The sequence below is a fragment of the Delphinapterus leucas genome, chromosome 15, assembly GCF_059928025.1.
Source record: "Delphinapterus leucas isolate spDelLeu-1000000601 "Yukka" chromosome 15, BTC_Dleu_Yukka2, whole genome shotgun sequence".
Taxonomy (NCBI): domain Eukaryota; kingdom Metazoa; phylum Chordata; class Mammalia; order Artiodactyla; family Monodontidae; genus Delphinapterus; species Delphinapterus leucas.
The window spans coordinates 8,346,543-8,371,564 of record NC_143143.1 but is presented as its reverse complement, the minus strand read 5'-3'; the positions used below and the strand labels follow the sequence as shown (position 1 = coordinate 8,371,564).

General features: G+C 58.5%; 3 protein-coding genes across 7 annotated transcripts; 1 reads left to right on the top strand and 2 right to left on the bottom strand.

Annotated features, from left to right (window-relative positions):
- Positions 1 to 63: 63 nt before the first annotated feature.
- Positions 64 to 7,830, bottom strand: LRWD1 (leucine rich repeats and WD repeat domain containing 1). 4 transcript variants are annotated; one of them, XM_022588006.3, is made up of 16 exons: positions 7,723 to 7,830; positions 6,479 to 7,572; positions 5,734 to 5,968; positions 5,518 to 5,634; positions 4,925 to 5,065; positions 4,575 to 4,679; positions 4,192 to 4,314; positions 3,999 to 4,113; positions 3,695 to 3,804; positions 3,277 to 3,484; positions 2,700 to 2,772; positions 2,465 to 2,605; positions 931 to 1,022; positions 591 to 746; positions 397 to 509; positions 64 to 302 (listed from the first exon to the last, which is right to left on the bottom strand). In XM_022588006.3, the coding sequence occupies exons 2-16, from the start codon at positions 6,934 to 6,936 to the stop codon at positions 156 to 158; spliced, it is 2,334 nt and encodes a 777-aa protein (XP_022443714.2). In that variant the 5' UTR covers positions 6,937 to 7,572; positions 7,723 to 7,830; the 3' UTR covers positions 64 to 155. The 4 variants fall into 4 exon arrangements, with proteins under 4 accessions (XP_022443714.2, XP_089751877.1, XP_089751876.1 ...); XM_089895751.1 differs by lacking the exons at positions 64 to 302; positions 397 to 509; positions 7,723 to 7,830 and having other exon boundaries at positions 631 to 746; positions 2,465 to 2,601; positions 6,479 to 7,034; XM_089895750.1 differs by lacking the exons at positions 64 to 302; positions 397 to 509; positions 591 to 746; positions 931 to 1,022; positions 7,723 to 7,830 and adding an exon at positions 1,052 to 1,320 and having other exon boundaries at positions 2,465 to 2,601; positions 6,479 to 7,034.
- ALKBH4 (alkB homolog 4, lysine demethylase) lies at positions 7,034 to 13,868 on the top strand. Its single transcript, XM_089895752.1, has 3 exons — positions 7,034 to 7,965; positions 9,791 to 9,988; positions 12,955 to 13,868. The coding sequence occupies exons 1-3, from the start codon at positions 7,879 to 7,881 to the stop codon at positions 13,540 to 13,542; spliced, it is 873 nt and encodes a 290-aa protein (XP_089751878.1). The 5' UTR covers positions 7,034 to 7,878; the 3' UTR covers positions 13,543 to 13,868.
- On the bottom strand, positions 11,966 to 25,022 carry ORAI2 (ORAI calcium release-activated calcium modulator 2). 2 transcript variants are annotated; one of them, XM_022588012.3, is made up of 3 exons: positions 24,891 to 25,022; positions 21,373 to 21,610; positions 11,973 to 17,621 (listed from the first exon to the last, which is right to left on the bottom strand). In XM_022588012.3, exons 2-3 carry the CDS (start codon positions 21,595 to 21,597, stop codon positions 17,082 to 17,084), a joined length of 765 nt encoding a protein of 254 aa, XP_022443720.1. In that variant the 5' UTR covers positions 21,598 to 21,610; positions 24,891 to 25,022; the 3' UTR covers positions 11,973 to 17,081. The 2 variants fall into 2 exon arrangements, with proteins under 2 accessions (XP_022443718.2, XP_022443720.1); XM_022588010.3 differs by lacking the exon at positions 24,891 to 25,022 and having other exon boundaries at positions 11,966 to 17,621; positions 21,373 to 24,836.

Genomic DNA, 25,022 nt, shown 5'->3' with positions numbered 1-25,022 from the left:
CGGGCCTGCCTGCCTCACTCAGCGGGGGACACCTGATGGGGCCCACAAACAGCTCCCCCCAGGTTTCTCTTACACAGTAGACTTTAATAAAAAATAGCCACCGATAAGAAGATCCCCCTCACGACCCTAAAAGCTGAGTAAGTTGCGTCCCACAGTCAAGGCTGGTTTCTCCTCCAGATGGCGACAATGTTGGAGTCCGTCAGTGCCGTGAGGTAGGTAAAGGTGGGGTCAGCCACCACCGTGTTCACCATGGTCCTGCTCACTGTCTGGCCCAGGGCCCGGGGCTGGGGCCACTTAAGGATCTGGAGGGGAGAGAGAGGGCGCTGGGCTCCTGCTTCCTGACATGGGCCCCCGGGCAGCGCCAGCCCTGGCGGGGACCACAGTGCGCATGCCTACCTGCGTGGGGGCCTGCGGGGTGGCCGGCGGCGGGGGCCTCTGCGCCACGAGGGGCCTGACGTCGTAGATCCACACGTTGCCCTCCTCGTCCCCGCAGAGCACCATCCCCTCATCTGCCAGCACAGAGATGGGAATGTGAGGTGGGGCGGAGCTCCCAGAGGTGCAGGGTTAGGGGTGGCTGGCAGGCGACTCACCAGGACAGGTGCTGAGTGAGAAGTAGGCGAGCTCGGTGGGCGACCACTGCAGCCGGGCCAGGACCACGACGGCCACTGTGGACCGGCTGCCCCGGCCCTGCCACGTCTGGCTCCAGCTCCACAGGCAGATGGTGCCCAGGCTACTCCCTTTGGAGGCTGTCGGGGAGAGTGAAGAACTGTGCCCGGGGGCCCCTCTCCGGGCAGCTCGTGTCCCACAGTGGGGACCCCTCCGAAGCCCTCGGACCTAAACCCCAGCCCAGGGAGAAGTGACCCCAGAAGGCCTGACCAGGGCCCATCTGGGTCCCAGGAAGTCAGACTGTCCCGAGCTAAGCTCGCTCACCCACGACGTCCTCGTTCACGAACGCCAGCCCGTCCACTCTCCGTCCAGTTGCCTCAGAGCCTTCGGAGAAGACGAACTCCACCTCACACACCCTGTGGGGCAGCGGAAGTGCTGGTCAGCCAGGAAGGCTGCACACAAAGGGCCGCTCGCTCATTCAGACACCTGCTGGGCACTTACTCTGGGCCCTCCCTGGCTTCCAGGGCCTGGAAGGGGGAGCCAGCACCTGAGTGTGCTGAGTCACAGGCGGTGGCAACTTAGGGGGCGCAGGGGCATGGCTGGGAAGGGCTCCGGAGTGAGGCAGCGCTTCTGAGGCTGAGTGAGGTGAGCAGTTCACTGGCCAAGTGGGCGCTTCTAGGCCCAGAGACTTGGTGGGGGCGGTTTGCTCTGACCCTGAGGACAGTGGGGAGTGGCTGCGGGCACACTGCTTGGAGAGGCCACCCAGCAGCTGCCCGGAGTCCTGGAGCCAGAAAGGCAGCTGAGTACCATCCACGAGCAGCAGACACATCTGAGACGTGGGGGAGACGCCACAGGACTTGGGGACCAGGCAGGGAGGGAGGAGGCAGGCCCAGGGCTTGACTCCCAGGTGTGGCAGGGGGACACCACCAACACCTGGCTGGACAACCGCTACGGTCTGTGCTCAGGTGTCACTACAGTTCCCTCCTGCCACCTGCCCTAAAATTCTTCCCACGCTATTCCCCGCGCTCAGGATAAAATTCAAGATCTCACCAGGGCCCACAGGGCCAGTATATCCCCTGGCCCAGGCAACCTTGCCACATCACCTTGTGCCAATCCCTCCAGTTCTCCAAGCTGTGGCCAGCTGTCCCTGGTCATACAGCTGTCCCTGCCACTGGCCCTTTGCACTTCCCCCGTGTGAGCACCCTTCCTGCCTCTGCCCACGTGACTCCCTTGGGAGTCATGGAGAGCATGAGCCTGAGGACCTGTCCATCTGCCACTGGTCACCTCGGAGTCCCCTCGGCCTCCCTGCTCCTCTCGGCGCACCTTATTCTCCTTCCTCTGTAGCTGACATCAATCGCACTTTGTGGGGTTTTAATGCCCATCTCCCCCACCAGGCTCTGGGCCGCACAAGGTCAGGGGACCCCTGCCGAGCACTGTCTCAGGCCTTCCAGGTGATACAGAGGAGCCACACGCCTTCACCTGGCTCTTCTGGACCTTCTCCTGGCCCAGACACCATCCCGTTGTCCTCCACTAGCCCTGGGATGTGAGTTACTGTCCCCACTTTGTGGATGACAAAATCATGTTGGGCAGAGGAAGGTCACACTGCTGGTGAGTGGCAGGACTGGGCAGTGATGAGGTGATCAAGCCTAGAGAGGGAATGGACCTTTCCTCAAGAGATGGGCAGGAGGTGGGGACAGGACAGCTCTGTGAGGAGGCCCGTGAAAACAGCCTCTGGTTGCCCAGGGCAGGGGGCATGGTGCGGGCATCACTGTAGCAGGCGTGCCTGGGGTCAGACACCTGGACTGGGGGCTGCCTGGCTTCGAGGACTGGCTTTCAGGGCACCCCTGCCCGTTCTCACCTCCTCTTCTGAGGCTGGTCCAGCCGCACGTCCCAGCAACGGCAGCCGCCCTCGCAGCCGGCCAGCAGGTAGGCATCCGGGCAGGAGGCGACGGGGCAGAGGCGCAGGGCGATGGAGGTGGTGTCGAGTGTGAGCAGCTGGCTGCCGGCAGGTGAGAGGGAGGGCGTGAGGCCACAGACTCAGGTGTGTGCCCACCCCCACGCCCATCCCGCAAAGTCCTGCTGCAAAGCATCACCTGGCCTGGAATTCGTAATCGTGGTTGGGCACCCCGATGTCCCAGAGTATGATCCGCTTGTCATAGGAGGCCGCTGAGGAGGGGATGGGAAGGAGAGAGGTGGCCCTGAGGAGGCCCTGCTCCCTCCTGCAGGCTGCATCCCAGGCTGAGACCACGGCCCCAAGGCAAGGAGGGAGGGCCATGGCTGGGAGAAAGACTCCAGGGCCTACCATCCTTATCTTACTCTAACCTATGTGCCCCACGCCACGCAGCCACGTCCCACAGTCTCCGCTCAGATATCACCCTCATCACACCCAGAGGGCCAGGGGATCCACCCAGATCCCCAGGTCATGGACGTGGCCCAGGTTGTCAGAAACCTCCAAAGCCACAGAGCAGGTTGGGGGGAAGAGACAGAATCTGAAGCCTGGTCAGTTGTCTGTGAAGCCCTGATGTTCCTACCAGTCTGCACTGACCTCGGCAGCCAGCATGAGGCCCGCCAGCCACAGGAGCTCCCTGCCATCCCAGGAAGGAGTCCTGAGGCGTCAGGCTGCAGGACGGGTGCAAAGGGAGCCCCGGAGGTTCGGGGAGGGGGTCTTACTGAAGAGGTGGGTCTCGTGTGTGGGGCTGAAACAGAGAGTCGCAATGGCCTTCTTGTGGGCCCGGATGAGCCCGCAGCAGAAGCCGGCACGCACGTGCAGCAGCCGGACCAGGCCCCGCAGGCCTGCAGCTGCTAGCACGCTCCAGCGCTTCTTGTGGCCTGCCTGTGTGACCACCGTCAGGGCTGTCCAGGCCACTGAGAAGAACTCCTGGGGAGGGAAGGGGAGGGGTCACCGAGGGGCAGAGCTACACGCGTGCACACGCGTGCAGGATCAGGCCCGGGAACGGAAGCCCAGCATCAAATAAAAAGGTCACCTGGTGAGTAGGTGGCCAAGTCTGGCCCCCCGACCCCAGCACTCCTACCCCCAGGAGCCAAGGCTCTGCCTGCCACCCTGCAGGAGCAGAGCCCCGGCACTCACCTCACTAGGCGCCTTGTACTTGTGCAGTACGATGCCTGTCTGGCAGTCGATCACACACACGGCCTCCCCGCCACACGTGGCCACGGTCTGGGATGTGGCCCCTGCCTGCCCTGTTTGAGAGGTCAGCCTGGTGACCCACTGCAGCCCCTCCTCCTGACCCTGAGGACACTGAGCTCTCTGTCCCTCCCGATTCCCCCGTCCACCCAGGCGGCCCCTGCACGTGGTATTCCCAGGCCCCGTGCCCAGAAAGCTTGCCCAGCTTGTTCCCTGTGGCCCTCGCCCCGCCTGCCCCCCGAGGACGTGCCCTCGTCCCAGGCTGGCTCGAAGGCACAGGCCCAGAGTTGGGTCTCCAGGTCACGAGGGCTGTTGTTCTTGCTGTGGCACTGCAGGAAGTGCAGGGGCTCCAGCTGCAGGGCAGTCTGTGGGAGCAGAGGGGGGTCATGGCTGCCCCCGGGCCTTGCTCCCACCACACGCCCCCTGCCACCTTGCTAGCTCACCTGGCTGCCAGCAGAGCCCACAGGGCTGCCCTCCACCTGGGCCAACGGGGAGGTGCACACCCGCTTGTTGGGAGAGACGTGGACTGGGCCATCACCTGGCCGCTTCGAGGCCACTGGCCCGGCCTGCGGAGGAGGGGGCGGGGGCAGCCCGAGGGCCTGGTGACCATGTGTCCATCTGCCAGGGCTTCCTTCCTCCCCATCAGAGGCTGCACTGCACCTTCCCATGGGTACGGTAGGCCAGGGGTACCAGGGTCAGAGGGAACCAGCTCGAGCATAGGAGGCCATCTCCTGGGCACACTGCCAGGACGTCTTCCTAATGCCTCCCTAGGCAGGAAGGGCCAGGGCAGGCCCTGGGAGCCCAGGAGCCCCATGGAACCACTCACCCTAGGCTCCTGGATAGCGGTGGCTTCTGGGGGCCTCTCTGAGATGTTTGCCTCATGCACCTGAGTCCCACCAGAGGCCAGCAGCTCCTCAGAGATCATCCGCACCTGGGTGGGGCCAGGCCATCAGGAAGCTGAGCACATCCCGGGGGCCTCCAGCCCCTCCCCAGACGCCCAGTCAGAGGGTGCTTCCCGAGCTGGGGAAGAGTCCTTCCAGCCCATAGGGCTTCCTTCCCTGACCTGCCCACTCCCCACATCCCCTCATGGCCAGAGACCTCCAGGGCGGCTCAGGCTGTGGCAGCCAGGGAGGAGCTGGGAGAAGCGACTCGCAGCACAGCGGGGTGAGGACATACCCTCCACTGGGTGAAGTCGCTGAGGGACTCGGGCCCATAGCGGACATCTCTGATGGCCGACCTCACAAAGTCTGCCTGGGCCTTCTCAGCCTCCTCGTCTGGGCTCAGTGCGGCCATGAACTTCTCCCAGTGAGCTGTGACCTGGCACGAGAGGGACCAGATTCAGGCTCAGCCCACCCCGGCTCTCCTGGACCTTCTGTGGCACCTCTGCCTCTAATCTCAGGGCCAGAGCTGTCTCAACCTCACCGCCTCTGGGACGCCTCCCCGAATCACAGCTTTCTCAGCTGCAGGTTGCACAAACGCAAGCAACACAGAGGGAGAGACAGGCCCTGAAGGGAGGAGCTGGCCCAGGGTAAAGTCACCGTGAAAGCGTCCCAGCCTCCCCTGCCAGGGCAGGACCTCCAAGGACAAGAGGCCAAGCGCCACAGCCAAGCTCAAAGCAACAGGTCGGGCTAGGAGCTCAGGGCCACTTGGGGTTGGGACAGAGAGTCCCTGTAACCCCCCTTGGTGTCCTCCAAATGTCCAGTTCTGTCACTCACTCCTCAAGGCCCCCGACTGCTCCCAAGCACCAGAGACACCGCCCCGCCCCTTACCCTGCTGGTCAGCTCCCGGTTCAGGTTCTCCACCTGAGAGCAAGTGGAGGAAGCGTCCTTGCCGTTGACCTTACGGAGCTTGGGCAGGAGGAAGGAAACTTTCAGGTTGTCACTGACCTGGGGGATGAGAGAGGAGAGTGGCTCGGGGTCACCCCAGCCTGTGGCTGAGCCCGAGCCCCCAGGGTGCTGGCCCGGGATGCGGGGCCGCCCACGTACTGTCAGAAAGGGGTTGCCCTCCAGGCTGAGCTCCTCGAGCTGTGGGAACTGGCACAAGACAGTGACGTCGCCCAACTGGTTGTTGGCGCAGCGGAGGATGCGCAGGTGGGACAGGCCCAGGTTGGCGGGCAGTGTCTCCAGTTGGTTGTTGGAGAGGTCCAGCTCTTGCAGCTGCTTCAGGCGGCTCAGGAGCTTGGGGTCCAAGTGCTCTGAGAGCAGATTCATCCCTGACAGGCTAGGGAGAGGGGCAGACAGGGCGGGCTCAGGGGGCAGGCAGGCCTCCCACCCCGCACGCACGGCAGCCCAGGTTGCCTCCGACGGCTTTTGCACCTGACATTTCTCCTGCGTGCATGGCCGATCCGCAACGTTCCCCCACTTACTTTAACCCTGTCCCTACTTTATAACTTGGGGCAGCTGGCCCCCTCCAGGATGCTTTTCCTGATCCTCTAGGGGGGCTTTCTGTGCTCCCCAGTCCTCTGTAATTCTCTCAACAGGTTGCTCCATATTCTTTCTGCAAGACTGTCTCCCTAGCAGCCCGGACCCTCTTCTGAGGTAATGCCGCTCCGGGCCTACCCGACCCATCTCATAACGAGAGAACGGCGTTTGTCCCGAATGATTAAAGACTCTGTCGAACCGACAGGGCGATAACGGGGCCGGGCAGGGAGAGAGGAACGGTCCCAGGCTTTCTTCCCGACCGTCTGCCGACCCAGGCCCTGGTGGAGGGCGGTGTGGCCCCGGCCCTTACTCCAGACTCCGGATCTTCCCCAGCCGGTCGCACTTGGGTCGCCCCCGCTGGATCAGCAGCCGCGCCGAGAGGGGGCCCATGGCGAGGAGGCGCGGCCCGCGGGGACCTGATCGGCGGCACGCGAATCCGGTGCTGGCGCCGGCGGTTGTCCGATTCCAGGAGGTGGCGCCGCGCGAATCCGTCGGCGGCGGCGACCGGAAGGAAGCGGCCGCGCGGACCTCGTACCCTGCGCGCGCACTACAACTCCCAGCGGCGCCCGGGGTCCCGCGCCTGCGCCCTGGCCGCCAGGACGCGGCGATGGCGGCTGCGGCGGTGGTGGCCCCAGAGGTCCTTCGGGAATGTGGTTGCAAGGGTATCCGGACCTGTCTAATCTGCGAGCGGCAGCGCGGAGGTGACCAGCCCTGGCAGCACCAGGTGAGGGCTGGGAGAGGGGCCGCGCCCACAACTCCGTTCTTCATCCGGGGAAACTGAGGCCCGGGTTGACCGTGAAGACGGGCTCCGGATCAAACCGTGTCAGCGGCCCTGGCGATGGGGGCGTTGCGGGGTGAGGAGATGAGGGCTTTGAGCAGTGGGCCTGGAGTGGGAAAGGGGCTGGGACGTGGATGCAGTCCGACCACAGCTCACCTCTGGAACCTGGGGGGGAGTCTGACAGCATACGTAGCCCCCCCGTGTCTGGGGCTGGAAGCTTCACGGGCTCGTGGTTAGACGACACGGAGAGAGTAGGGGGTGCTGAAAACCAGGGCAGAGGGCCCCAGAAGGCCTTGGACGGAAACGGGCAAGGAGGAAACTCATTCCAACGAATTAACAAAAAAGGACTCAGAGGCTTTGAGCGGGGCAAGGGCCTTCCAGCGGGGCCAAGGCCTGGGGAAGGTGGATGATGCTTCAGGTGAGGGAGATGAGGTCGGTGGGGCCTGACCACGGAAGGCAGGCGGGACCTGTTCTGAGGGCCATGGCGAGCTCTTGAGGGTTTTAAAGGAAGTTACCTGTGAATTTTAGAAAGATCCTGGGAAGAGGAGGGGTGGATAGGAAGGAAAGGAGGCTGGGAAGCCAGTGAAGAAACTGTCACAGTGTCCGTGATAAAAGCTCAGAAGGTCCTGTGAAAAACAGTGGCGGTTCCTCAGAAAATTAAATGTAGAGCTACCATATGACCCAGCAATCCCACTTCTGGATATGGTCCCAAAAGAATTGAAAGCAGGGTCATGAAGAGATATCTGTACACCCATGTTCATAGCAGAGTTACTCACAATAGCTAAAAGGTGGAAGCAGCCCAAGTGTCCACGGACAGATGAAAGGAAGAACGAAATGTGGTCCATCCGTACAGTGGAATATTACTCAGTCCTAAAAAAGGAGGAAAGGAAAGTCTGGCACGTGCCACCACACGGCTGAACCCTGAGGACGTTATGCTGAGTGAAATAAGCCAGTCGGAAGACATACTGTACGATTCCACTTACGTAAAGTCGCCAAATTCACAGAGACAGAAAAGAATGGTGGGTGCCAGCAGCTGGGGGGAAGGGAGGGGGAGAGGTGTTAATGGGTAGATTTAGTTTTGCAAGGTGAGAAAGTTCTGGAGATTGGTTGTACAACAATGTGATATACTTAACACACTGAAATGTGCACTTAAAATGTGGCTGAGGATCAATTTTAAAGGTATAACGTATATGTGGTTGTATATATTTGACCACAGTTAAAAACTTTCTTAAAAAAAGAGTTTTTCAGACCTTGCCAGAGGTCTGAACTGTGCCCACGGCTGTGGGTGTGGAGGCTCAGGGTACCGCGGGGGTAGCATCTTCGCAACCTGATGGCTGAGGGACGAGTGAAATGTACGGGATGACTCCTTAACTTTCCGTGTGTCCCATGTGAGGTGCCAGGAGACAGAGACATGGTGGTTCAGGGTTGGGGTGTGGGTGCTGGCGATGCCTGTAGAACATAAAGCGGGAGGACGCAGAATTCACTGGGCAGGGAACACCTTAGACTGCCCTGTAGATCTGACAAAGTCCTGGCCAACCCAACCGGAAGCTCCGGAGCAAAGACGGCCTGGTAGGCAGTCCCACGTTGGGCAGAAATGGCCAGGCCTGTGCTGGGTCACTGGCTGGAGGCCCAGGAGAAGGGTGGCCTCTGCTCAGAACCAGAGGCAGATCCTGAAGGCCCTGCCACAGGAGGTTGTCTAGCACTCCTCTGGGTGACTGGCAAGTTCTGCTCTGTTTTTTGTGGGTTTTTTTCCCAAAATTTTATGTATGTATGTATGTATGGGGCCGTGCCACTCAGCTTGCGGGATCTCAGTTCCGCGACCAAGGATTGAACTGAGGCCATGATGGTGAAAGCACCTAATCCTAACCACTAGACCACCAGGGAACTCCCAGTTTTGCTCTTTTTTTTTTTTTTTTTTTTTGTGCGGTACGTGGGCCTCTCACTGTTGTGGCCTCTCCCATTGCAGAGCGCAGGCTCAGCGGCCATGGCTCACAGGCCCAGCCGCTCCGCGGCATGTGGGATCCTCCCGGACCGGGGCACGAACCCGTGTCCCCTGCATCGGCAGGCGGACTCTCAACCACTGCGCCACCAGGGAAGCCCTGCTCTTTTTTGATGGGAAATTCAGGCAGCGCCAGTGGCTGCCACAGTGTAGGGCAGGCCCCAGAGACACCCACACCGTGGCCGGAAAGGGCTTCTCCCTCTGGCCTCCCAGCATGTGCTGCTCACCTCCTGGGCAGGCCCGTGGCCTCAGCTTTAGGGCAGCAGATTTCTCCAGCTCCTGGTCAGGGCTGGCTGCCTTCACACAGTCCTCCCCTTTAGCCCTCACCAGCCTGGGGAGGGCAGACAGTGCCCCACAGCGACACAGGAACAGTGTGGCCTTGGAGGCTGCGCCCCAGCTGTGCAGCCTCAGGCTAGTTCCTTAACTTTGCTGAGCCTCAGTCACCTCATCTGTAAAATGGAGGACGAAAGAATGGTTCTGCATACTCTCTTCCCTTTTACAGACGGGAAAGTGAGAAAGGCAGGGGCTGAGGGCCTTTCCCAGGAGGTGGCCCTGGGCAGGGCTCCCGCCTCCCTCTAGATTCCAGCTGCCTCCCAAAGTGCTGCAGGGCATGGTGCAATGCTGGGTGGGGCTGCTTCTCGGGCCGTGTGTATGCAGTGTGCGGAAGGGCTCCAGTGGCTCCAGGACCTCTGTCCCCTGTCTTTTTTTTTTTTTTTTTGCCGCACCAAGTGGCATGCGGGATATTAGTTCCCTGACCAGGGATTGAACCTGGGTCCCTCGCAGTGAAAGCGCCGAATCCTAACCACTGGACGGCCAGGGAATTCCCACCCGTCTTTCTTTTGCAGAAAACACACCAGTTCATTTACTACGCCGACACCGGCTGGGCTGTAGGGGCCGAGGAGTCCGACTTTGAAGGCTGGGCCTTCCCCTTCCCAGGCGTGACACTGATCGAGGATTTTGTGACCCCGGCGGAAGAAGCTGAGATGGTACGGCTGATGGACCGCGACCCCTGGAAGCTCTCACAGTCCGGGCGGAGGAAGCAGGTAGGCTGGGCCAGAGCTGGGCAGAGAGGGCAGTCACACCACGGGGCCGTGCCAGGCTCCTGACCCCAGAGCCCCTTTGCTCACCTCCCTCTCAGGGCCTTCCTTTGCAGCCACCTTCCACCACTCCCCAGAGCCATTAGGCGACAAGCCCGCCGACCGGGGCGAGGGGGGGTGGGGGCAGGGCTGCTGAATGGGGTGTGTTGGGAAGGGGCAGGGCCAGGGGCCTGGGCATGGCCTGCTCACCTTCCCACAAGGCGGGGCTCAAAGGCAGACGGCCACTCAGCTGTCTCTGCCCTCTCCCCAGCTGGCCTAGTGCTGGTAACCCTCACAGAGGGTTTCTCGAAGGCTGCCAGTTGCCCCCCATCCCCCTACCCCCCTGTCCAAAGTTCTCCCTGTCAGTTTCTAGTCTCCCCAGCCCTCTTCCCACTGATACTTGGGCCTCCAGATCCTGAACCTTCCCTTGCCGGGCATCACAGTCCCCTCCTCCCTGGGTCCGCTCTTCTCCTTTTCTGTTCCTCACCCCCAGCAATCCTCGCCCCCTCCAGGACTTGCGAACCAGCCATCGGCCACCTTTCCACATTCCCTCCCCCTCCTGTCATGTGTCCTCACCCATCTTCAGTCCTGTGACCAGTTAGTACAGGCACTTGCTCAGGTGCCCCTCGCCCTTTCTCCTCTTACTTGTGCAGGCTCTTTCCGCTCACCCACAGCCCTGGTCGGGTCCAGCACCCGCGCCCCCTGCTGGCGGCCGCCCTGGCTCTGGCTCTCCATCCCGAGCCGGGCCCTTCCCACTCGGCCGGTCGTTCGCTTTGCTGCCCTCTTTCCAAACCTCACCTTCCCCTCCTCACTCCCCCCTGACGACCGGGCCTCTCTGAGGCAACAGGTGCATCTACAGAGGTTCCCTTCTCGCCTGTGCCCGGCTTCTTCCCGAGCCCCACTCCAGCTGCACACCAGATGCTGCCCGTCTTCTCGGAACTCCTTGTCCCGCATCGCCCCCTTCTGTCCTCAAGGCTGGCTCTTTCCCACCGGCCTCCCAGTAAGCTCTGTCTCTCTCGTCTCTGCAGCAGAGCTTCTCAGAAGAGCTCTCCGTTCTCTTCAGGTCCTCTCTTCTTGCTGCCGCTTAACCCACTCAAAAACTGCCTCCATCGCCCACCTCCTGCCTAAAGCCAGTGGCTGGTTCTCGGGCACAGTCCTCAGGCCTCTCCTTTTCCTTCTCCAGACACTCCTTACTGATCTCAGTGAGGCCCGGCCCCGCACGTCGGTGAGTTTGGGGCTCCCACACTCGTATCTCCAGCCCTGGCATCCCTAAGCTGAGCCGTGGCTCCACCTTGGCGAATTCCATCTTTCACCTGCTCAGGCCAGAAACCCTGGATCTTTCCACGTTCCTCTCTTTCATTGGTAATTCCTGTCAGCTCTGTATTCCTTCAAAACATATCCTGAATCTGAGAACACACACCCCTTGCTGCTGCCACTACCTGCCTCTAGCACTTCCTGGGCAGCCCTCGGTCCTCCTCAGTTGGTTTCAGTAGGGAGGAAGTGATCCCACCGACATCCGGTCAGATCGAGTCACTGCTCTGTTACAGGCCCTCCAGGCCTCCCATCTCAACGTAAACACAGAGGCCTTACCATGCCCCAGGAGGCCCTGCACTGGCCGCCAGCCCGATCTTTGTCTTCTCTGCTGCTGTCTGCTGTCCCCACGGCAGTCACCCCCACCTCCTGGGTTCCTCGGAGTCTCCTGGCCGCAGCCCGCCTGTCCCAGCCTTTCTGCCTGCTGCTGCCAAGGAGTTGGGGTGGCCCGCAGGAGCCGGTGGGCCCCGGCACTGAGCCATGCGGAACAGGGAAGGAGAAAGACTCTAGCAGCAGATGGAGCCACCCTCCACGAGGCAGGGACCCGAGGGAGCAGGGGTGCAGCTAGATGCCCCCCATCCCTCAGGCCACAGACCTGAGGTGTATCTACAAGGCTCCTCCCTAGGGTGTCTTTGTTTTGTTTTTTAAATAGAAGCCACCCACCATAAAATCCACCCATTTCAAGTGTATAATTCACTGGTTTGGTTTTCAGTGTATCCACAGTGTTGTGCAACTATCGCCACTGTCTAGTTCTGGAACATTGTCATCACCCCAGAGGAAATGCGTACCCATTACCAGTCACTGTGCACTCCCTCATTTCCCAGCAAGCACTAATCTACTTTCTGTCTCTGTGGATCTTCCTCTTCTGGACATTCGTATACCTAGGATTATGTAACATGTGACCCTTTGTATCAGGCCTCTTTCACTGAGCATAATGTTCTCAGGGTTCATCCCTCTGCAGCCTGTATCAATGCTGCATTCCTTTTCGTGGCTGAATAGTATTCCGTTGGATGGATGGACCACTCTTTGTTCATCATTCATCTGTTGGTGGACACGGGTTGTTTCTTTTTGGCCGACATGAATAGTGCTGCTGTGACTAGTCTAGTACAGACTTCCGCGTGGATGTGTGTTTTCAGTTCTCTTGGGTGTGAGGCTAGGGGTGGAACTGCTGCTGGGTCCTGTGGAGACTCTTCTCCCTTGTGGTCCTGAAGCCCAGTTGCACCCAGTGTTGACCAGATGGGTAACGCTGCCGTGGGCTGGTCTGCCCTGCCTCGCTCGGCTCCTTCCCGACTCCCCAGCATCACGTCCTGGGGACGCCACCCGTGCATGGGCCTCTTGTCTCCAGCTCTGCTTCCTGGGGTACCTGGGCTGAGACGTTCCCCCGATGCTTCACATCCCCCTCCCCTGCTTTGTTTTCCTCCTTAGCATTTACTGCCATCTGATGTTTGCTGTTTATATTTATCTCCTTGGTGTTGGCCTCCTCCTGCCAGAATGTCAGCTCTGTGAAGTCCGAAATCTTTGCTGGTCTTGGTCACTGTGATTGGATGCTTCAGCCCTGGCGTGTGATGCCATTTCTGTAAACTCAGACAATTTCCCACTTCCTTTTTGTCCTCATCCTTCAGGACTACGGCCCCAAAGTCAACTTTCGGAAACAGAAGCTAAAGACCGCCGGCTTCCGGGGCCTCCCCAGCTTCAGCCGGGAGGTGGTGCGGAGAATGGGCCTCTACCCCATCCTGGAGGACTTCCGGCCCGTGGAGCAGTGTAACCTGGACTACTGCCCGGAGCGGGGTTCGGCCATTGACCCGCATCTGGACGACACCTGGCTGTGGGGGGAGCGGCTGGTGAGCCTCAACCTGCTGTCCCCCACTGTGCTGTCCATGTCCCGGGAGGCGCCCGGCAGCCTGCTGCTCTGCCTGGCCCCGTCCGGCTTCCCGCAGGCCCTGGTGGAAGGCGCGACGGCCCCCGGCAGGTCTGTCCCGTGCCGGGAGGTGGAGGTGGCTGTCCCCTTGCCCCGCCGCGCTCTGCTGGTGCTCACGCGAGCCGCGCGGCACCAGTGGAAGCATGCCATCCACCGCAGGCACATCGGGGCCCGCCGCGTGAGCGCCACCTTCAGGGAGCTGTCAGCCGAGTTTGGCCCCAGCGGGAGGCAGCGGGAACTGGGGCAGGAGCTCCTGCAAACCTCGCTCTCCTTTCAGGGGAGACCCACGTGAGCCGCCTCCCCGGGGACTGGCGCCAGAGTGGACCATTAGCCGGCATTGAAGGGGGCGCCCAGCCCGAGGGTCTTTCTCAGGTCTTAAGAGGAGACTGCTTGACACCCTGGTGCCCGGCAGTGCGAGCCCTGTCCGCGAGCTGGCTCGACGGGAACGGGCCTCAAGTCGGTCCCCTTTGACCTGCGCCGCGGCCACTTGCCTGGGTTGTTTAATTTGTCACAGCTTGAGGGCAGTGGCATACTTTGAGCTTAAAAATCGTTGGTACCACTTCAGGTCATTTTCTCCTTTATCTGTCTCTCTTAACAAGGTTGCCCGATGTCCCAGCCTGCAGGCCCTTCATTTATTTATTTATTATTTTTTATTTTATTTACTTTTGGCCGTGCCATGCAGCTTGCAGGATCTTAGTTCCCTGACCAGGGACTGAACCCAGGCCCACGGCAGTGAAAGCGCAGAGTCCTAACCACTGGACTGCCAGGGAACTCCCAGGCCCTTCATTTAGGGACCATGTTGGATTGGAGAACAGGATGGATAGAAGATGTGAGGTTATTACTGTTACTACTGACTTCAGAGCTGCTGACAGCTTCAGAGTTGCACTCTGCCCGGGTCATGCTTGACCCCATGGGGTGCAGGATACGGAACACTGGTGACCAGAGGTTGGCAGGGAGGGGCTTCCAAGCATCACCTCTCTCCACAGTGCTCCACCAAGAGCAGAGAGCAATTCATAACTTAAGTACTTATTTATTCAGTTCAGTCCAGGGCAACGGTTTTAAAAATCCATACGCAGGACAGGGGGTGTGCACACCGCATGTGGTCTCCACAGCGTCATGCATAATGAATTACGCGGCACGAGACAGGTGAGCAGTGCAGATGAGCCTCGATCTGCTCAGGCTTAGGCAGTTTTATCCTCAGCAGACCTTCCTAGAAGACACTGAAATACATTCTGCCCTGGCAGTCTGTCTAAAATAGAAACGCTGGAGTTTTGAAACTTCTGGTCAGGTACTAAACGGAGACCGTGTTCCACTTTGGAAGGGGCCTCAGCGTATCTGCGGGCACTTGTTTTTATGAGCACCAGGAAGGCTCTGCTCAGAGGAAAACAGGGCGAGCCCACGCTGGCTCCGGGGCGGCCTGTGGCGCCTCTCACTCAACACAGAAAGGCCACTGCACTTGGAACCCCCTTCACAGTCAGGTTAAGCCTCCAGAAACCAAATTTCTAGCCTGCAATTTGCTTCCCTCCCCTCCGCAGACTGCCCTGCTGCAGCTCCAAATGGCAGCTTATTCTCCAGTCCTGAGGGCGCCCCCCGATCATCAGTCCCCAGGCCCACAGTCATCTCTGTTCTCACAAATTCAGTTTGCCTCATGCCTCTGGGAACTAGAAAGGCTGGAGCTGGGAGAGCTCGCTGGAGGAAAGAACAAGAAATTACAAGAACATTATTATCATCAATGTCGAAAACGTGATTATGTGGCATCTTTCCTACCCACGTGGCACTGTCACTGGGCACCTAGTGTCTGACCCTGATGTGGCCAGGCTAGAAAAACTCTGCCCATGGGCCAGGTGTAACAGCTGGCCCCTGGCTGACACCCAGAGTGTGCTCACCGCAGTCTGGGGAACTCGGCACTCCGTGGGTCTGGCACACGGGGCAGGGGCACCAGATGGCCCAGGAAGGTGGCCGAAGTTAGCCCAACAAGGCCCTCTCAAAAGCCTGAGGCCAGAGGAAGGGGCTGCCGTCCCCTCCCAGCAGTGGGGAGGAGCCAGCCTGTCTAGTCCCTGCCAGGACGCAAAGTGGCCGTCTTGCAGTGCCGCTGACGTTCTTTTGCAAAGCAAACACATTACACCAGACGAGCCTTTTCAGCAAGGCTCTGGGAGAGGAGACATGCGCTAGGGAGCAAGCAAGTCACGACAGATGTCTGCAGAGGATGCGAGGGACACGCCCTTTGGAAGGTGCTAGGGCTCTCCTCCAGCCCAGCAAGACACGATGTCCAGGCTCCCCGTAAATGCCATGACTTGCACTGGTGATTCTCAGCATTCAGTTACGTGTTAAGGTTCAGGTTCTCAACAGGATGTCACAGTCCCAGAAACCTCAGCCAGGCCTGCCCGCACTTCTTGATACAGGCAACCCAGACCCCACAGAGATATCAGGCTGTGGACAGAAATGCCGTCAGAGCATGAAGTCCAGTGACTGAAACAAAAGAAGAGGCACCACTCTCTGGTGGCTGCTGGCCAGTGTGGTAAATGTGGTTCTTAAAAGCGGCCCAGGGCGCAGCAGGCTCACATGTAAGCTGAGCTGTAGCATGTATGTGTTCGGTCCAAGAACACGGGCTCAGGTCTACCAGACGCCCTTCTGAAAAACACCGGAACCTGTGCTGCATGGCTGCATAGAAGTGTGAGCTGGGCCTGTGCCTGCGGCCAGGAGGCCCAGGAGGGGAGCGCTCCACAGGGTCTCACCTTCCCTGCCGTCATTATAAGCAGGACCCACGTTTGGCCAGGGCTGGCCGCTCATGCTACCACCCACAGACCAGGCCCGGCCACGGCCTTGTCTAGACAGGAAGTCCCCCGGCTGCCCCCTCCCGCTGCCGGGGACCACAGGCAGCAGGGAGGTGGGCGGGCTCGGGTGCCTGGGCGAGAGTGTGCCTGCCTTCTGCAGCCACAGCCCGGAGGGTCAGCTGGTGGCTCAGGGGGCAGTCTGTGGCCGAGAGACGGAGGCCTCTGGACTTTGGGCCCTTTCCCCAGCCTGGTGGCCTCGCTGGGTCAATGTGGCCAAGGATCCAGCTGGCAGGGAAGAGAGAATCTGAGCCCAGTGTGCCTCAGAGCACCCCTCAGTTAACAGCCACCTCCAGTGGGCGCCCACAGACTGGCCTCCGCCCTTGGACGGCTCCCCCAGGGCCTGACAAGTCTGACGCCTGCTGGACCACGTGCCCTGGGCTCCTGCTTTCCTTCCCCAGCCCCACGAGCCAGGCCGCCCAGCTCCCTCCACGGCAGGGAGGGAAGCACCAGGCCAAGCTGTAAGCCTGTGCCCCGTCTAATCGTAGCAGGGTGGTACCATCAGACGTGCCACCCGGCTGCCACCAGCCTAGCTCAGGAGTCACGGGGCAATCCCTTCCCTGAACCCATGGTGCTACTCCGACTCTCCAGGTCCCTGCCAGGCTCCCGGCCCCCACCGGCCGCTCGCTCCAGGTCTCCGAGGTGACCCGTGACCACCCGGTGCTACTCGGAGCCCGGCCTCCAGCCTCAGGAAGTGCCCAGGGCCAAGGACTCGTCCTTTCTTTCCCCTGAGCTCTTAGCATCAGTCTCCCGTTTAACTGAAGATTTCCATCTTCTGAAGGAAAACGATCCAGGTCTTAACAGCATGAAGACAGGAGTAGAACTTTGGTCTTGAACCACCTGGCAGTGTCTCGGCAGCCCCGTTGGCAATTTGCATTTCTGAAATTCCCCATACCGCAAGCGAGTTCTGTTCCCTCCCAGCGAGGCGTGGACGCTGAGCTGACGCGGATGCGGCCGCGGACACGCGGCATCGGCCCCGCCTGCCCAGGAGCGCACACGCTCACACCACCTGCAGGCTGCGCTCGTGCCCATCCAGCTGCACTTTGAGCTTGTGCAGCTCCTCGATCTCGCGATTGTGCCGCTCGGTTTTGTGGCGCACCAGCGAGCGGTAGAAGTGGATGGTGAAGACCACGAAGATGAGGCCCACGGGCACCATGATGATGGTGGACACCAGGGCGGCCTGCCAGCCCGTGTGGCCCCCGGGGCCAGGTGGAGGGCCGGGCTGGTGGCGCGCGTCCACGGGCAGGAACTTGATCCAGCAGAGCAGTACCACCTCGGCCAGGAAGAGCAGGATGCCCAGCACGGTGGAGAAGCCCCAGGCCAGCTCGATGTAGGGGTGCATGCGCTCGTGCGGAGACTCGCTGATGGAGTTGAGGTTGTGGATGTTGCTCACGGCCTCCACGTTGGGCAGGATGCACGTGCTGACGAGCAGCGCGAACAGGTGCACGGCCACCAGCACCGTGGTGCACGCGCTGAAGGCGACGAGCAGCGGCCGCGGGTATTGGTACTGAGTCTCCAGCTGCACCTCCACCATGGCCACCTGCAAGGCAGAGGGGGCGCTGGGTCGGGGCGCCCACAGAGCAGAGGGCGCCCTCCTTGCTGATCAAATATTTTGAACTTTACTCTTTTTTTTTTTTTTTTCTGATTAGCTAAAGAAGATCTCATTCAGGGAAAATCTAAAAAGTACAGAAGAGGCCAGAGAAGCACTGGGCAGGGCGGTGATCGCACCCTGGATGCCAAGAACGTAGGTATATTGGGGTGCCGGGCTCTGGCCCAGGGCAGAGGCCACGCTTCCCTGGGAACATGCGACTTTGCTGTTGATATCAGAGCCGGGCTGCAGTGGAGCTTAGCTGCAAAACAACTGATGTTTCTCAAAAAAACAAACCTGACCTTTCAAGAGGTAAAAAGAAGTAATGATGGAGGCTCCTGATGGTCCCTAGGCTCAGAGCCGTACACTGGACGGCCTCACACAAGCCACAGGGTGCCTCTCAGCTGAGGCCAAAAGCGGGAGCGAGCAGCCACCTCTCCAAAGGCCGGGAATGGTCATATAAATGACAACAACGGTGAGGAGGGGAAGCTGGGAAGGGGCTGGGCTGGGACAACTGAGCTGAATCAACGGGAGCAGGAGACCAACAGGAAATATGTAAAAAGGGTAAGTCAAGAGACAGCAATTCCCAAACATCATTAGAGACGTGGAGGCGGAGGGGCTGCCAGGGTTTGTCACAAGCCCTTTGCAGTACTTAATTTTAAACTGCACATGTGATAACTTTGAAAAAATAAAAATGACTTTTAAATGAAAGGGAATAAAAGGCTCACAGAAGGACCAGAAGCCCCTGCTTATCTCTGTAGCAGTTGAGTGTCTATTTAGGCTGGGATCTGCTCACCACGAGCCCTAAGGGGCTTTCAAAGTCCAGACTGGGCGCCAGGCTCCTGCCACGCTTCTCCAGGTCACACCCAGTCCACTCCCCTGCAGCCCACATCCCACCCCAGCTCTGTGGACCAACCCCAGTGGAGGGTTTAGTCCAGGCTCACCAAGGGCCTTCTTCCAGGCACCCAAAGGTAAGAAATCACACCCGTCAAGGAAGGGGGAACAGGGAGGCAGAGAGAAGCCAGAAGGCTTTTCCACTCACACTGTTTGTCTCCTAGAGCTGAGCCATCCCTTTTTTGTTGTTGTTTTGTTTTGGGCCGTGCTGCACGTCTTGGGGATCTTAGTTCCCCAACCTGCCACCAGCCCAGCTCAGGAGTCACGGGGCAATCCCGTGGGAACCCTGGAGCCACAGCAGCGAAAGCGCCAAGTCCCAACCACTGACCATTGGACCGCCAGGGAACTCCCAGAGCCATCCCTGTTTCAAAAAATTTACAAGAAAGATTTCATAACTTCTAGCAACTACTGCCTCTTAGAGTGAGGACCTCATCCTCTCACTCCATCTTCAGTGAAGATGGAACATTTGGTAGGTAAAAAGAAGATATGCCAGTCCTAGTGGACCACAGCGGAACAGAAACTCAGCAGTGATTATTGCTCCAAAGAGACAGCAGCCACACTTCTGAGAGGAGGGGTGGTCCTTTCTCAGTGCCCTTTTAGCCTGGGTAGGCTCTTGTGACCACAAAGGATATGGCCCAACAAAAAAGGATGTTGTAAACTTCAGAGGGTGCAGAGATGAGAAACAAAGATGATTAAAAGGCCTGTGAGGAAAGCAGTTTTGTTCCACCTCAAGAGGAGAAAAGGCCAAAGGCCATTTTTCAGTGTATTTATGCAAAGATTTTTATAAAGGGGTCCTGGATCACTGGTTCTCTGTGTTAGGGGCAGGATAAACATGAAGAAATAAGCTTAAGGTCAGGCATAAGCACTTGCTGGAAAAAGGAGCAGCTTTGCAATTCTAATTAGGGAATACATAATATGGAGAGGGAACTCTACCTACAGAACGGCCTGTTCATTTTTCCATGACCCTGCCCTCATTCAGCTACGGTTTCCACAGTGGACATGCTGATACTAGCTGACGATCTGCATTCATCACTTCTTTCTCCTGGGCTGCTCTGCAGTCTGAATAATCATCTGATTTACTGGGGTCCGTGGCTTCCGAAATGTATCCCCAACGGCTTAAGGAGCACTTGCTACAGAGGAGATACTCCATAAATGCTGAAGAAATGAATTATTATAATAATTCATTATTATTGAATGAATAATACTATTGAATGAATAATAATGAATTATTATTATTATTCAGCGGTCTCTGCCCTCATTCTAAGGCCACGTCACACCCCCGAAGGCTGCCACTGAGTCTCAAACTACTCCTCCAGAATTCACTCTTTGCTTTACAGCTTTATTCACAGGGCTTGTTTGCAAATTTTAATGCGGGGTTTTGTAGCCTTCAAACTCCGGTGAGCAGACTCTTCCCTAAATTTGGGAGTCCAAATGTTTGGAAGACCGGGGTCTCAAGGGACAGCTGCAGACGGGAAGTGATTTCCGAGACCCAGGCCCCGCACAGAAAGGAAACCGTCCTACTTCATTACATCATGCAGTACTTCTCAGTTAGTTTTCCAAAGTTAAAAAATATATAATAATAAATATAGGCCAGAAAAATTTAATGCAGTACATGCATAGTACTACTATGCATTATACCCTACTGGGAGGGTAGAAAACAAGATCTAATTTTAATGGTGACGTCTAAACTTCTCCTGCTATTTCTTAAAGTTAAGCTTGAGAAAATGTTCCTCTTTTAATGTGATGGAAGGAAATCATTTTGAGCCAAAGTTATGTCCCATATGATTGTACACTTTTGTAATTACGTTTTAAGCAGTAAAATGCAGGACGTAAATAAGCCTTTGCTTTGAACTACAGACCTCAACCCAAACTGACTGCCCTCTAAGCATGGTGACCTCTGCCCTGCCCTGCCGGAAGTCACGCCCTGACTACACGAGGTCTCATTTTTCCACGGGTGACCAGTGCCGATGACGGGCAGGCCCTTGTCATGGGAGTGGCCGCACTGGCTCGCTCGGACAGCTTTTTTATTTTCTGCGTATCCATTTGACAGCTGAGGCTCTGGGATATGGAAAAACAATTGTTTTTACGTTAAAAAAAAATGGCTTCCAGCCCAATAGGACCTCTGAGCAGACAACAGAGAAAGAAAAAGGAGGGGCGGCCGCAGTTCTCGCTGGGAATCCGGAATCCTGACATCCCCCCTCTGTGGGGCAATCCCCTGAAGGGATGAAGGTCTGCAGGCTTTGAAGTCAACAGGGGATGTGGCCCTTTTTCAGGGCCCACGGTTTTTTCCCAGACAGACTCTTGTCCTGGGGGATGACTCAGAAGGAGAGCACAGCCGGGCAGCCGGGTGTCAGGCCAGAGGCTCTGCTTTGTCACCCCAGAGACCACATTCAGGGAGCATCTGCGTCCCCAGCTGGGCTAAACGGAGCAAACGCAACCCATGCCACAGTTTCTGCTCAAATTCCCAAACTCTTGGGTGGTGCCTGAGATGTGCAGATGTGGGGACTTTTCCCCGGGAAACCTTGTACCCTGAAGCTATCTTAATTACCCCGCTAACTTCCTTGCCAAGTAAATACTGTATGTGAACGTGAGAGTGGGCTTTCTGAGGGCTCTGGGGCTTGGGAACTCCCCTGGATGCCCCAGGCCACCCCTCCAGTTGCCAGAGCAGTCCCCTTGGAGGAGGTGGGGCCTGGGCAGAGACTTACTAATGGCCCATCCTGGCTGGGCCCGGAGGGAGTGCTTTGCTCCCCGAAGCATCACAGGATTTCAATTAGCAAAAGCCCACTTCACAGGCTGTGTTTCCACTCACCATGGCAAAGCCCGAGAGGAGGGCAGACGTCCGGCTGGAGGCCTTCAGCTTGGCCCTGCTCAGGTAGAGCTTCCTCCAGGAGAGGGCCTGCACAGAGTGGTGGTTGGAGGTGACCAGCTCCAGGTAGCTGCGGCGGACCCAGTCCCGGTAATCCATGCCCTTGTGGCCGGGCTCCGAGCAGGCAGGGGTGGAGGGGTCCGCAGGTACGTTGAGCTCGGCGCTCATGGTGGGAGCCAGCCTGTGGGCGGCAGAGACACACTCAGGCATCCCAGAGGGTTCCCGGGGCCTGGAAAAGCCAGAATCCAAGTCCCTTCAACTTTCCCTGGGGGCCCACAGTATACACCCTGTGCCAGGGCCATGGGATCCAGGGGTGCACGAGTATGGGGCCCTGGCCTCTGAGGCAGCCCTCACACAGGAACGTGGGGACCACCTGCAGGAAAGGAGGGGCAGGAGAGCATCTCCAGGAACCATCGCAGCATCCAGTGTTCCTCCACAAAGCAGGAATCTGGCCTCCCACCCCGAGCTCAGAAAGGCTCCCACTGAGTGTGGCTCTTGGGTGAATGGAATTCCAAGGTTGACCAAAAGCACCTAAAGACTCCTCAGAGGTGCACCTATCTTCAGGGAGTAGGGAGCTGTAGTAGTTAGGAAGCTTTTAGGACCTAAACTTCTGGATTTGACCCTGCCATGTGAGCGTGACACCTGACCTTTCCAACCTGCTTATCTTCACCTAGGGACATCCCCACCCTAACGGGCTCTTAGGCAAGAGAGTGGAACCAAAACTGCTTTCCAATGGCCAGGTGCCAACCATGAAATCAACATTTCCAAGCGGCCTCCGCTAAGTTCTCAAATCCAACTTAGATTTTAATCAGCACGGTTCGCCCTGAAAATACCTGGTTTGTATAACTAAGGCCACATCCAGGCTGCAATGGAAACCTTCAGCAAAATGAAAAACTGAATTGGCCAATTGACGTGAGCATGGTTTTTTGTGCGTTTTTTTTGTTTTTGTTCCGAGAAATGGAGGCTGGAGACCCCTCGAGTATCCCAGTAGACATCTGGTTTGACAATAACACACGATGAAGATCAGAAGGGCTGATCTGTCAAGATTTGTGAATTTAAACCCAAATCTCCACTAATCCAAATAGGGGATTGGGTCTTGTGTGGCCCAAGGGGCCGGCCCATGCAGCAGCCCGCGGGATCAGCTCGAATTAATCTGCAGGGCAGGCTTCAAGGGCACAGGCACCTCACAGCTCACTTGGCATCAGATATTAACTCGTACCTTCAAGCCCGCATAGGCCCCGTAAAAAGCCTTCTTAAGGCTACCACAAAACAGAGCAGTGTTCCCAGGTTCCAGGGAGCCTGGCTGGGGGGGGGGGGTGGAGTAGGGGGTGTTCACCAGGGTCAGCGGCTGAGGAAATGCCCCACACTTGACCTGTCCACGCCAATCCCTAAAAGGATTCTCTGGGAAGGTCCTGGGGCGGGGAAGGCCTCTCTCTTTTGGGGTGCCTTCCTCTTTGTCTTCCACCAGGCTGCGGAGGCTCGGTTTTTACCAGCCAATAGGGCCACGGGAAACAGTTCTGTGCTCTTCTATTTCTGCCTGGGATGCCAATTACTAGGTCATTTACAGGAGGGCCGACTTGGGAACCTTGGTCACCCCGTCCACATCTGCAGCCAGCAGCACTGCTTGCAAGCACTTCAATCACAGGAATGTCCCTTCCCTTGGGGAGAATTCAGAGAAATGTTGTTCACTAACCAGTCCATTGGCTGGCTCCAAATAATTTAGAATGGCGTCATTTGGAAATACATTTTTTTCTCTTTTTCTCCCCCTACGTATCAGAAGTGAGCCCACAGGTATGATGAAGACACTGTCCAGTGTGTGGTGGGGTGAAAGGCACAAGCTTTGCCCCCTCAGAGGATCCATCTCTCCATCCTGCATCCAATAAATGCTTCCTGAGCCCGAAGGTAAGACTGCATTTGGTACTTAAGGATCAAAGATGAAAGGTGAGGATGTCCCGTGGGGGAGTGAGATAAGGGCAGGGGGATTCTCATCCAGTGAGTTAAATGCTGCTTTAGTGGAGGGGGTGTGAGGGCTGAGGGAGTGCAGGAGGGGCTGGCTGCCTCTACTCTTAACCCGGGAGAGGGGCCCTGCTAGGGAGCCAGGACAGGGACAAGGACATCGGTAGTGAAGGTAGCATTGGCAAAGTGGGACCCTCCCTCAAAGACAAGATGCTGCCCACATGGGAGCTTCTGAGAGGCAGGGCAGAAAAGCTAGCTGCAGAGGGGGTCAGGGAAACGGGGGTGGAAGGCAGGATGCAAGGAGTACGTGGAGCCTGGAAAGTATGACTGTGCTGGACTTGCTCTGGAGGTGCCCGGATGCAGGGGCTTGGACGGAGCTGGTGAGGGAACAATGCAGGCTCAGTCTGGTCTGTGTGCTCAAACGCTTGGCCGACTGGGAGGGCCAGGAGGGCCTGGTGGCCTCCAAAGGGATGTATGGGGTGAAGAAGAGGGAAGCACAGGGACCACCAATGAATGAGAGCTGAGCTCAAATTGGAAAGTGGAGAGCTTCATGGGCAGTGAGGTCTGACGGTGGCCTCTGGGCCATGGTGGCCTCTGGGCAATAGGCAGGCCGGCCTCAGCCCTGCAGATGTCCTTCGAGTGGCAGGGTTTGGGAAGGAAAGGCTGTCTGTCTGCTTGGAGCCTGGGTCCTGAGGCAGGCCTGTGGGTCCTGAAGACAGAGAAGCCACTTCCTGCAGAGGGAGCAGCCCAGGCTGGATTCAGATCCATCCGCACCCTTCCAGCCCCAGCGTCCTACCCTGGGCCAGGCCTCCTCCCCCTGCCTCCCCAACTCCAGGGGCAGAGTCTGGTCCTCACACTCCGGGACTGGGCTCAGGCAGGGGGTGGGGTGGGTCAAGATGGAGCCCTGCGTTTCTGTCAGGTGGCAGAGGCTCCAAAGGATGCTCTCCTGGCTGAACCTTGTGGGTTTTTTGGTTTTGTTTTCATATAAGGGGCAGTCAGAGAAAAGAGGTCTTGTAGCATAACAGTGATGCTCTCTCTAAAGATTTGCTATTCTCCTTGGCAGGGCTGTTGGAAACATTTCCGGGCGGTAGGTTTTGGGGTTTGCCTGTCTTAACTTCCTTTAAACATCTGGGACACGAGCAATGGCGAGTGCCACGCAGAAACGCCTGTTTCTGACTCTCTTTTTGTCACACCCGTGCAGGGAGGGGGCCCAGCCCCTCCTGCTCCCCTGGGTCTCCTAGAGGAGTCCGCCTGCATCCCTGTCCCTTCCCCTCAGGAAGCCCCAGCAGCCGCAGGACCCGCATTCTGCCCGCACCCGCGACCTGAGTCCTCTCGGCGCCGCACCCTGCCCGGGGAGTCCGCGGGGTTGGGGTCACCTGGCCGCCTCCCAACCCCGCAGACGTCGCGCGTCCCAGGCCTGCCCAGGAGGAAGCCGGTCCCCTCCCCCGTCGAGTCTCCTGGTGCAATTCCAGTCCCCCGCCAGACCCCCCGCGGCGAGCACTCACCGAGCTGCTCTGCCCGCCCGGCCCGGCTCCGGCTCGGGCTCGCGGCAGGCGGCGCTGGCGTGGCCGTGTGGCCGTGTGGCCGTGTGGCCGTGTGGCCCAGTGGCCCTGTGGCCCGGCCGGGGCGCCGAGGGC

What these genes read in the sequence shown, in the direction of transcription:
- LRWD1 (XM_022588006.3), bottom strand. Translation starts at nt 6,936, where the DNA reads ATGAAGAACGGAGTTGTGGGCGCGGCCCCTCTCCCAGCCCTCACCTGG. An exon ending in GACCAGCCTCAGAAGAGGAG is followed by an intron (nt 1,023 to 2,464) that starts GTGAGAACGGGC and finishes GCTGCCCCACAG; the next exon opens with GGTGTGTGAGGTGGAGTTCG. An exon ending in CTCACTCAGCACCTGTCCTG is followed by an intron (nt 510 to 590) that starts GTGAGTCGCCTG and finishes CTGTGCTGGCAG; the next exon opens with ATGAGGGGATGGTGCTCTGC.
- ORAI2 (XM_022588010.3), bottom strand. Translation starts at nt 21,639, where the DNA reads ATGCCTGAGTGTGTCTCTGCCGCCCACAGGCTGGCTCCCACCATGAGC. An exon ending in TCCTCTCGGGCTTTGCCATG is followed by an intron (nt 17,622 to 21,372) that starts GTGAGTGGAAAC and finishes TCTGCCTTGCAG; the next exon opens with GTGGCCATGGTGGAGGTGCA.
- ALKBH4 (XM_089895752.1), top strand. Translation starts at nt 7,879, where the DNA reads ATGCTGAGTGAAATAAGCCAGTCGGAAGACATACTGTACGATTCCACT. An exon ending in CACAGAGACAGAAAAGAATG is followed by an intron (nt 7,966 to 9,790) that starts GTGGGTGCCAGC and finishes TTTCTTTTGCAG; the next exon opens with AAAACACACCAGTTCATTTA. An exon ending in AGTCCGGGCGGAGGAAGCAG is followed by an intron (nt 9,989 to 12,954) that starts GTAGGCTGGGCC and finishes CTCATCCTTCAG; the next exon opens with GACTACGGCCCCAAAGTCAA.